Source organism: Bacillus rossius, chromosome 15 (assembly GCF_032445375.1).
Source record: "Bacillus rossius redtenbacheri isolate Brsri chromosome 15, Brsri_v3, whole genome shotgun sequence".
Classification (NCBI taxonomy): Eukaryota; Metazoa; Arthropoda; class Insecta; order Phasmatodea; family Bacillidae; genus Bacillus; species Bacillus rossius.
Genome location: NC_086342.1, coordinates 7418538 through 7430697, shown reverse-complemented (window position 1 = coordinate 7430697; position 12160 = coordinate 7418538). Strand labels below are relative to the sequence as shown.

Genomic DNA, 12160 nt, shown 5'->3' with positions numbered 1-12160 from the left:
ATGGTTATTCCAATCGAGTGGAAGAGAGATAGATGCGGCGCAAGTGTACAATGAGCGTAACGGGACACAGCGCAACGGGACAATGTGCGTAACGGGACACTTTTTCGTGAGTGCAGCGGTGTTCATCGATTTATTAGACGTTGTCACGTCAAAAAATCCCCCCCTCCCCAACCCCCGTTCAAAACGCCTCCGCCACAGAACACTTAAAATAACTCCAGCTACACAGCACTCCTTGTCTTTGAGACAACTCCTACTTTGTTACGTACTAGCCGAAATACCCGGCATTGCCCGGGCTAAACACATCATAATACCTATAAGGAAAATTACTACCGAGTTTCAAGTCTGTAGGACATACACTTGAAAAAAACGGGAAATTTTTTATTTTAAAGTCCCATTGATTGTATGATCTATGCACATCAAGGTTTACGCGTCAGAAAAAAAACCGGGACGCCGATATCCAGTCTTCATTTAGTGGGAAAGCAAGTAATCCCTAGACAAGACGTGACGGACGCACCAAACGATAGCGCATCACAAATTCAAGGCAACGCCATCTATTTACGAAGTTGTAAACTAAACTGTTATTAGTTTCTCTAGTTCGCTGTCGGCCGCGAGCTTCACTAAGCGGACGGGTTTTGCCAAGGAGAAGGATAGGAAGTTGCCAGACCTTACCATATGACCGTGTGGCAGACATAGAGAAATGACGCGAACTCACTGTTTGTATGTTAAATGATCTACCCCCTATGATTTTCTATCATAAAACCGAATTTATCCCTTTCGCATTTATAATATTTGTAGGGATTTACGATCACTGAAAATCTTCTGCCACATGTGGAATTTAACGTTGTCATAACAAGTGAAAAAAATGTATTATTATTATTATTATTATTATTATTTTTTACAAAAAAGCCACACAAGTTAATAGTTGCGAATAATCTTTATGTTTTTACAACATATTTCTATAACTTTTACAAAATTTTACTGGTCTCCGCGTTTACGTCCGTGTTCAGTTAATCATATATTTCAAAGTAACAATCTGCCCGTTTGTAGACGTTCAAACGAATTTTTTAAATGTCAAGTTTTCACTTTTAACGCGCTTGGCACATGTGTATAGGTGTGAGTGTGTGTAGACGTGAAGTACGCAGAATTTTATCGGGCGGTGGTAAGGGGAGGAGGAGGAGGTAAATAGAACCACAATGCCCTCTGCTTGCTTTAAAATTATTTCCTTTAGTTGGTGGGAATGATAAATAATTTTTTTTATTTATGATTTAGGGGTGGGGGGATGTATCCCCAAAAATCATTTTTGATGATTTCAGGAAAGGGCGGGCCGTTGAACATAATTTTTATTATGATTTCGGGGGATGGACATCATATTTTTTTTTTTATGATTTTGGCGGGGGATAAACAATCTTTTTTTTTATTATTTCGTAGGGGGATGAACATTTTATTATTATTATTATTTTTTTGGGTTTTGGGGGCGATGGACATCATAATTTTTTTATGACTTCAGCGGGGGATGGACATAATCTTTTTTTAAAATGATTTTGGGGGATGGGAAATATATATTTATTTTTTTATGATTTCGGGGGATGGAAAATATATATTTTTTAATGATTTTGGCGAGGTAAGAACATAAAATTCCTTTTTTTTTTTTTTTTATGATTTCGGTGGTATGGACATCATAATTTTTATTATTTGAGCGGGGGATGGACATAATGTTTTTTTTTTATGATTGCAGAGGGGGATGAACATAATATTTTTTCTTAATGATTTGGGGGGCTGGGCAATTTTTTTATAAGGTTTTTGGCGGGGTATGAACGTAATTTTTTTTTTTTATGTTTTCGGAGTGGGGATGGACCTATTTGATTCATGATTCCTGGGGGATGTAACCCGCCCATCACCCCCACGCTGTCGTGCGCGTGTGTGCCGGGCGGTGGCGCAGGTGGTAGGGATAGCAGCTCCCAGGAGCCCCGCGCCCCAGCACACACGCGTGTATTTATAACGCGGCGACCTACTTTGGGCAGCGCGCCCGCCTGGGCCGGTGACGAGACACCGGACACCCGCTGTCCGCTCCACTCCGCTCCACTCCGCTCCACTCCGCTCCAGGGGGAACACCCCCACCAGGGGCGCTTGCGTCCCTGGTCACTAAATCCAGTACTGGACAAATAGCAAAGCGGACCACGAGTCCAAGTGCCCAACTCCCCGCATGGTAGACTCTTTTCTAGGGCTGGGCCGATCACTAAATATGCCGATCATTCCGATACCGATCATTTGCGCCGATGACCGGCGCCGATCATTGCCGATCAGACAAATGAAAAATTATATAGCTTGTTTGATGTTAAAAATAAAAATCTAAAAATTTTTTTTTAATGAAATGTTACCTTATGATAACTTACCATTTATTTAACACTTCTGACAGAAACAATTTGTTCATTGGTTTTTAAAAATGAACAATAATATAATGTAAGCTAAGTATTTCCTATTTCTACTATTTCTAGACCTTCCCACCCCACAAGCCAAAGTACCCATACAACACTTTTCACAGGTCTTGAAAATAACAGCTTTATAATATCTACAAAAGATTTTCCAAATAAATAACTAAACGCTACTGCAATACTAAGAGTGCAACACAATATGCAAAACACAAATTCAGTGACACACATGGTAATTAATGATGAATTGTTTTGAAAATGGTAAATATGTAGTTGGGCGGTATTTGCGAAAATGTTTTTTAAAAATCCGAAAATACCTTTATTAGATGCTCTTTCACTTCCTCTTTTCAAAACAACCGGCGGAGATAAAAAATTCAAAATACTTTAGGAGATATCGAATTTCTAAATTTCATCATATGTAGTTCAGCGGTATTTCCGAAAAAAAATGTTAAAAATCCGAAAATACCTTCATTATATGCTCTTCAACTTCCTCTTTTATCTAAAACTTTTTTGAAGTGAAAATTTCTTTCGGCGCACCGCGCGCACATTTTTTTTTTTTTTTTTTTTTTTTTTCGCAGGTAGTAAGTTGGGCTGATCCGTCACGCTCTGAGGGGAAAGGCTCGATCGGGTTAACTCGGGACCGCCGAGTGTACCCGAGCGATAGAGATACTGTCAGCTGCTCTTCGCTGTTGTGTCGCTGTGTTTAGTATATTCAATTAATACGTAATAATTGTCATTATTAATTTAATAGTTATTATTGGCACGTAATAATAATTATTTTTAACAATCATTTGGTTTACATTGTGAGGTTAGTGTGTGTAGTTAGTGGTTTATCGTGCTAATATTATATCGTGGGTTTGGTGGGAAAAATTGGTAAGTCTTTTTTTTTTTTTTTTTTTTGTGAAAATGAGTTAACTTCACAGATGAAGTTGTAAGGGCAATATCTTCGCCAAGAAAACGTTTGGAAGTCCAAACAATGAATGATTGTGGACGTTTTCTTCTAGCTTTATATCGGCAAGTCCGTTATAACGCTATTCTAGGCGAGCAAAACTTGGTAAGTGAACTAACAGTCTTTTTCCAGAAATTGGACTCACCGACTTTTTTCCACTAAGCCCACGATATATTGAAAAAAAAAAAATTATAAACATTGATTTGCGATTGCCGATGAAGTTTTTTCACTTCTGCCGTGCGGTCTTAAGCACACACGTGTGCACGTGTGTCGCAGGCGTGTGGTCCCCGGCGCAGAAGGACGGCAGGGGGGAAGAGGCGGAGCAGCAGCCAACCAGCGAGCAGCAGCAGCAGCAGCAGCAGCAGCAGCAGCAGCAGCAGCAGCAGCAGCAGCAGGGCGAGCCGGCGGCCCCCGTGTGGACGCCCAAGAGCGCGGGTTCGAGTCCCGTGGCGGAGCGCAGGGAGTTCCGCCCAGTCAGGTTCCAGTCGCCCACCCTCCCGCGCAGGAGCGCGCAGCCGCCGGAGAGACAGGTGCGTGCACACGCAACCAGGTTCAGTGGCGTAGCTGAGGTGACAGGCGCCCCTGGCCAGAATCGAAAATGGCGTCCCCTATTAAAGAAGGTAGGTGGGAGGGTTCAGTAACGTATAGAAGTCGCGAGTGGATAGGATTTACTCTACGTTTTTCAGAAGCGTATGATCAGCAGCTTGGGAACTTCACCGCTGCAGGGCGCTGCCGTAACGCCCTGTATCGTCTTAGTTGTTATGTACACGTTAGAGCGCAGCACTGTCGCTCGCTGTCATTCCCCGCACCCCCCACCCTTCATTCACTGCAGCTCAAGTTCGTTCAACGGGAGGGGGGAAGGGGTGTTTGAAGAGTTCGACACTTGTCCGCTAGGGACCACCACAAGTCGATGCCCTAGAGATGGTGGCGATTGCGGCGGTGAATTAACCAACTACCTCAAAACCGTATTAGAAATTTTAACCTGGGCTGGCGACTTCTATGTAACGCGAAACAGTCGCATCGGGGACCCCCCCCCCCCCCCCCAATCCCCCCCACTTCCCGCTCCGGCGCCCCTAGCGGAGGCCATCCCTGCCACCCGCTTGCTACGCCACTGGCCAGATTCACTAGTTATTGTTGGTGAGAACATGTGTAAATCAAGAACTAGTTGCGCGGAGGATAAAGCCTTAAGCTACTGCCAACAGGGCGCTACGATCGCTATGTTCGCGATGTTCGCTACGGGAGTAAATTACAGCCAGCTGCATCTCAAAGGGTAGCCTTCTTTTCACAGACGAGAGAGCCACACCCAAAGTTCCCCGAAGTTCATGCTCGCTTTTTTTTTTTTTTTTTTTTTTTTCGTTCTATCACATTGTATAAACCGGTGTGGCATTAAATTTTGCGGTCGATTAGGATGGGTTAGCTACATTATAAATACTTATACACATTGTGGATGGTTGGTTATATTAGGTAAGTATAACTACATTAAAAATACTGTAAAATCATTTTATGGTTGCTTAGCCAATAACTTTTTAATATGTATCTATCCAGGGCTAGGAAACCGTTTACATGATTTCACAGTATCTTTAACGTAGCTATCCTAACCAAATCAACCGTCCAAAATGTTTTAAAGTATTCATAATGTAGCTAACCTAACCTTTTACAATGAACAAAAAAAAAAAAAATTACCCCGAAGATGCACGATCGGGCGTTTGGCTCTCTCGTCTGTGAGAAGAAGGCTTCCCGCAGAACGTCATCGTCGTCGGAATCACCGCTCAAATCCCAAGGCACGCGAACTAGACTATTTCTAACATGGCGTAGTTGTGTGTGGGGAGGTCGTTATCACAACGCCGAAATACCATAACGCCGAATGTCAAAATTGACCACAACGCCGACAGCTAGAAAACTACCGTGTACCACAAACGCCGAAATAACAACTGAATGAATTCGTGTGTGTTTCTTAAATGTACCTTAACGCCGAAATACCACAATCAAACCTTACCTAACCTAACCTAGCGTAATATAACCTAACCTAACTTAACCTAGCCTATCCTATCCTAGCCTAGCCTAGCCTAACCTAGCCGGGAAGCCTACAACTCACGTAGTTTCGGTTCACTGCAAGAATTTCCGAAGATTTCCTAAGTTTTGCGTTTTGGTATTAACGCCACTTCAGCCGCAAAATCAGAAGTTTCCAATGAAAACAAGCATGTTGTGACTGACCTGACCTAACCAAACCCTTCGATTTTTTTAATTTCAATTTTTGAGAGAAATCCGAAGTTGCACGAACGTGGTAGGGAACCGAAACTACGCGAGTTGTAGGCTTCCCAACCAAGCCTAACCTAGCCTAGCCTAGCCTAGCCTAGCCTAACCTAGTCTAACCTAACATAACCTTTGTGGCAGTCCTGCAATGGCATTTTTCGGCGCGTTAGTGTATTTCGGCGTTGTGGTATTTCGGCGTTGTGGTGCGTCCCCGCGCGTGTGTGGCCTGGGCTCGAGCGCGGTCGACCGTGTGGCAGATGAAGCAGGAGGAAGCAAGGCAGCAGCAGCAGCAGCAGCAGCAGCAGCAGCAGCAGCAGGAGGTTGAGAAGGGCGCGGACGACCCCGCCTCGCAGACGACGCGCCTGGTGCAGAGCCACAGCGCCCCGGCCAGCGGCCTGTCCTCGCTGGTCTCCCTGCCGCGCGCGCAGAACCCCACCATCACCCTGCTGCAGAAGGCGAGAGGTGAGGGATAACCTGCGTCTGCAGACTCGCGCGCGGCAGAGTTCCAGGCTTAGGCTATAGCTTTGAATATATATATATATATATATATATATATATATATATATATATATATATATATATATACTGTATAGTCAGAGGTGCCCCCCCAAACACTATGACTCACCCTACCCCCCCCCCCCCCAACCTAATGAGGGGGGCCCCCCCCGCCGAAATTTTTTATGCCATTTTCTCAATGATTTAATCAATTATTTGATGATATTATACTTTTTTAGTATTATAATTTAACACATTTCGCATTAATTAAAACTGATTTTCTAATAATAATTTTGGTCATATCAGGTAATATTTCCATCCTGAACCGACAGATGCCAAACTGCTTTTGTTGAGGAAAGTGCGGGGTTGCCAATTTGATTTACAAGATCCCTTTCAATTATCAAAGCACCAGAAACGTATTTTCACATTAGAAGCTATAATTATGTAAATAATATATACATTTTTCTCGTCTTTTAACCACCCCCCCCCCTCCTGAAATTTAATGACGCAGTCTGCGTCGTTACCCCCCCCTTGCGGGCACCCCTGGTATAGAAGTCGCGAGTGGATAGGATTTACTCTACGTTTTTCAGGAGCGCATGATGAGCAGCTTGGGAACTTCACCGCTGCAGTGCGCTGCCGTAACGCCCTGTATCGTCTTAGTTGTTATGTACACGTTAGAGCGCAGCACTGTCGCCCGCTGTCATTCCCCGCACCCCCCATTCAACATTCACTGCAGCCTTTGAATATATATACTGTATAGAAGTCGCGAGGCTAGGAAAAAAAAAATTGCGAGTGGATAGGATTTACTCTACGTTTTTCAGAAGCGTATGATAAGCAGCTTGGGAACTTCACCGCTGCAGTGCGCTGCCGTAACGCCCTGTATCGTCTTGGTTGTTATTTACACGTTAGAGCGCAGCACTGTCGCCCGCTGTCATTCCCCGCACCCCTCATCCATCATTCACTGCAGCTCAAGGTTGTTCAACGGGAGGGGGAAGGGGTGTTTGAAGAGTTCGACACTTGTCCGCTAGGGACCACTACAAGTCGATGCCCTAGAGATGGTGGCGATTGCGGCGGTGAATTAACCAACTACCTCAAAACCGTATTAGAAATTTTAACCTGGGCTGGCGACTTCTATACAGTATATATATTCAAAGCTGCAGCTCAAGGTCGTTCAACGGGAGTTTGTGCGTCACAAATCTGTAGGGATGAGAGGTGGGGTAGAGGGTGGGTGGAGGACAAAGCGTGTTTGAGGGGAGGGTGGGTAAGGGGTGTTTGAAGAGTTCGACACTTGACCGCTAGGGACCACCACAAGTCGATGCCCTAGAGATGGTGGCGATTGCGGCGGTGAATTAACCAACTACCTCAAACCGTATTAGAAATTTTAACCTGGGATGGCGACTTCTATACAGTATATATATTCAAAGCTTATAGTGTAATTGAAACCTAGGTCATTATACGACGAGGCATCATTTTCCGAGAACTGACAGGATAAAAGGTTACGTGTAGACGCAGGCCTCGGATAAGACGTTCGTCTTGGCTCAGTTCGCTACTAGATGTGCTTCAGCTCGCGTCTTTTTCCCCCGTTGTCATTACGTCGGACCTGCGGCAGTGTACCCGCACGATTTTCTCGCGGATTATTTATTGAACCATACAAAAGTTTTCCTTGTTTGTGGCAGGTAAAAAATAAAGACAGAATGAGTGAAGAGGGGAAATGGGAATGATCCAAGAAAACACACTGTCTCGTCAAGGGAGAAAATTTGTAGAATTTCCAGGGGGTACCCATAGAATTACATTTATTATTTCTGGTTTCACAGTTACGATATTTTTCAACGGCAAGTGTTCCCCGTCAGTTAGGGCTTTGCAATTCCATAGGAGGGACCCTCCCCCCACCAAATTGGGAGTTTGTGTCATAACCTTCACTACATTATATTGCAGCTATTCTGATCATTTTAAAATTATTGTCTGTTTTTTTTTTCTTACAACCAATAAGGCATTAAAATGTGTAGTTACAAGTCCAAATCAGTTGTTATTTTTTACAGGTGTGTCATTTGTTACTGTGTTTAAGTCGAATTATTTTGTATTTGTTGACTGTCAGAGTTTGATACAAAAAAATGTTCGGATTATCTGGAATACTCTATAATTCAGAATTACACCAATCTCTCACCAAGCACGTCTTCAGATTTCGCGAGTTCATTTAGCAAGTTTTTAATTTTACTGCCACTCTCTTTGAATAACACGTCTGTAAATTTCAGTTTGCACGAAATCGCCACTCACAAAACAAAAGTCAGGCATGACGCCACAAAGTCTGTTACAACTCGGTAAGTAACAGATGCACCGCGGCATACTGTCAGCCATATGAGGGAGGAAGAGAGGCGTGCGCAAGTCTGACTACGCCATCGACTGTTGTGCAAACATTAACTATGGCAAGTTAAAAATGCGGCTAGGGAGTGTAAAGGACCGAATGTTTTTACGTCCGCGCGTATGCCACCGTGCTGCCGTACTAATAGCTCGTGAGAATTTCACAAGAGTCTAGCGGCACCAATGCTACCGTCCTGATTTTTTTTTTTTTTTTTCCTAACCTAACTTAAACTAAGTGTATTTTAGAGGGGTCCGGGTTAGGGAGGGACCTAGGTGCGTCTCAGGCCGAAGCCTATACGCCTAGTCAAAGCTGGGATTAGCCATGCAGGGAGAGGGTCGCATGCATCGTGTGCTAGGAGGGGATTGGCCAGCCATGGCAACGATTGGCGCCATGACTAACTCCCCTCACTCTTAAATCTAGACTATAACTAGAGATAGGTTGGGCCCAGGTAAAACCTGCATAGACACAGGGAAAACCCTGGGCACATTCATGCGGGATGCAATTTGGCATGCATTACGTGTAGGAATTTACAGGAGACAGAGGATGGTCTGGATGAAGTGTTGGACAGAGTAGAAAAGAGTCTACCATGCGGGGGTTGGGCACTTTGCCGATCCTCTCCGAAGTTGGCCGATCGGGAGCGCCTACCCCCTGGATGTTTTTTATTTTTACGCGCGCGTTTTTTCTCTCCAGTATAAAAATGCCACATAGACTGTTTAGTGGATGGTTGGTTATATTAGGTAAGTATAGCTACATTAAAAATACTGTAAAATCATTTTATGGTTGCTTAGCAAATAACTTTTTAATATGTAGCTATCCAGCGCTAGGAAACCGTTTACATGATTTCCAAGTATCTTTAATGTAACTATCCTAACCAAATCAACCGTCCACAAAGTTTTAAAGTATTTATAATGTAGCTAACCTAACCTAATTGACCATTAGTTATCATGTCCTTATCTGAAAATTACAATTTAATTAATAAATTTACTTTTATTTGCATTCATTATTTAAATATATTTATTACTTTTGAAATTATACGTGCTCGTATTTATTTTTACAAGTACAAAAAAAAATTCGCGCCTGCCGGAATTCGAACCGTCAACCTTACGATTAGATAATAGCGCCGCTAAGCGCTCAGCCACGAGGCCATATTTGACAATAAGAAGTTTCAGATGACATATATGATCGTGCCGCCGGCCCCAGAACGAGCCTGAGCGGTGCGGCAGCCGGCCCCGGAACGAGCCAGTTGCCAGTTGCAGGAAGGTAGCATTGCTGCCGCTAGACTCTTCTAGAATTTCCGTCACTCCCCTCTCTGTCGCAAAGAAGGAAGGGGGGGAACCTAAGCTGCGCAGTAGAAGCTATTTTTCGTCAGTTTTTAATCTCCATCAAAACCTTTCCTACAGCGAGCCAGTAGTACCGTTGTTGCCCGGCCTCAGACCGAGACTGTTTTAAACTCTTGTCTAGCCAGTGGCAGGGAAATCGCACTAACACAAGCGTCTACCCATTTGTCTGCCCGTAACTGTGCGTACGCAGTTGGAATCGTGGCTTGCAAGTGAGAGCATAACGCATCGTGTTCAAGTACTTGAGACAGAACTAGAAGTATTGCGGCGTGCGGAATGTCACGAAGGCCACGCTTATGTTGGTCGCGCGTAAGTTTTAAAGCAAGTCAACTGTGAGCACAATCGTACGAAATAAGGACGCTATCAAATGTTTATATAAGTCTGATGCTGTTGGTGGTACTAGCGGGAATATATTTGACATTAGTTACCGGAACAGAAATGAAGAGATGATTCACATGGAAAAGGTTGTTAAATGAAAATTGTAAAATTTGTGATTATTTGTTGAGTGTGTAAATTAGCAAAATTCATTATAATTGTAAACGTGATTATTTTATCTCAATTTTAACTGTGTTTAATTTTTGTTTATAATGTGACAAGGCCTATATCCCTTGAGCTGTTGGCTCATGTGGGGATCTGCAGGTGGATTGAAAAAAAAATTGGTTGTCTGTAAAGTCGGTTTACGGACGATAGTTTAACGTGACGTCATAACAAAAAATTGATGAAATGTATATCTGTGTTCTTCTGTTAAGGATAGGACGATGATAGGAAAAGTAGGAAACGAATGGGTGTGTTTCAAGTTTAATGTGCCTCGAAAAAGTCAAATCGATGGTTGTTCCAATCGAGTGGAAGAGAGATAGATGCGGCGCAAGCGTACAATGAGCGTAACGGGACACAGCGTAACGGGACAATGTGCGTTACGGGACATATTTTGTGCGCGCTGACGGCGTTCATCGATTTATTAGACGTACGTCAAAATTAAAAAATAAAATAAGATGAATGGTGAGATGAAAAAACAAAAATCACCGGCTTGACAGGATTGATGTGAACCAAGCGGTGATACACGAATAAGCACTTTAATTTTTAAAATATTAAAATTTAAATTTCCAGACAGTAATATGTATCTGTTTCACTGTCAGTAAAGGATGGTTTGGCAAGTTCGCGGAAAGGTACGCGATGTCAGTCAGTCACGCTCGGGTGGGTAAGTCAGCTAGCCGACTGACGATAACTATCTCCCGTTACACGGTGTCGTATTTGTCATTCAAAGTATTCAATGGCAGGCTCATAAAGATAAATGGTGTGGCACATTTATCGTTCAGTGTTGTTCTACACATTTATGTTTTCGTAAAGAATATTTTCCGACACATATTTGAACACATTAGTCTTGCTATTTATGGAGACCAATGCTTTATAATACGTGATTTCAGATAACAACGAACATTTTTAGTAATGCATTAGTCGTGTTAAGTGAGGGATTGGTGTATGTCACTGTGTGCACGGGTGTACCCAGCTCAAAACGGAAAGGATAGGGGGAAATTTTTTGAATTAAACCTCTTTCATGGAGGTTGAGGTTCCAGGATTCCATAGCATACGTTGTTAAAAAATTTTTTTTTTACAATAGTTTGTGAGGATTAGTCAAATTTTTTAACTATGTTTCCTTGTTTGCTAAAACACACTGACTGTGAATGCACAGTATGGCTAATCCATTGAACGTGTTTTCATCGATAGTGTTTCTTAGCCATGTTTTATTTAGTACATTTATTACATATAATAATTTTTAGTTCATAATTGCTTTTAATTTTTTTTATTTTTCTACTGCCATTTACTCTTCTCGGATATGACCTTCACTCTGTGTGTAATACCTTGCCAATAGCTTCACCCCACACGTGCCATATTTGCTGATTGTTTTGTGACGGACATCGTGGTTGGTGCTTGTTGCAGAGGGTCAGCTGCCGAAGGGTGCGCTCTACCTTGAGAATACCGCAAACAACAATGAGGACAAGTCCACCATGAACCCTAACGACATTCGTAAGTGGAGATGTGCTCTTTGCGTCAAGCCTTGCAGCTGCTACCTAATGCTGGTTGTAAAGTGTGGGTTGCGTTCTTGCTGGCACTAGTATTCCCAATGAGTACACGTCGTTTTGCCTAAAGTCATTTAGCCTCAAACGTTCTTTAGGCAAAACGACTTTAGGCAAAACGACTTTTGGCAAAACGATTTTAGGCAAAATGGTTTTAGGCAAAACGACTTTAGGCAAAACGACTTTAGGCAAAACGACTTTAGGCAAAATGACTTTAGGCAAATAGACTTTATGCAAAACAAATTTTAGGCAAAACGAAGGTG

At 42.9% G+C, this 12160-nt stretch overlaps 1 protein-coding gene across 6 annotated transcripts in view; it reads left to right on the top strand.

Annotated features, from left to right (window-relative positions):
* LOC134539366 (vinexin) overlaps nt 1–12160 on the top strand; it is a 173109-nt gene that overhangs the window by 108178 nt on the left and 52771 nt on the right. For all 6 annotated transcript variants that reach the window (XM_063381349.1, XM_063381353.1, XM_063381352.1 and 3 more), the window contains 3 exons: nt 3655–3908; nt 5889–6093; nt 11761–11847. In XM_063381349.1, coding sequence (XP_063237419.1) covers nt 3655–3908; nt 5889–6093; nt 11761–11847 — 546 coding nt within the window. The remainder of the gene's footprint in view (nt 1–3654; nt 3909–5888; nt 6094–11760; nt 11848–12160) is intronic.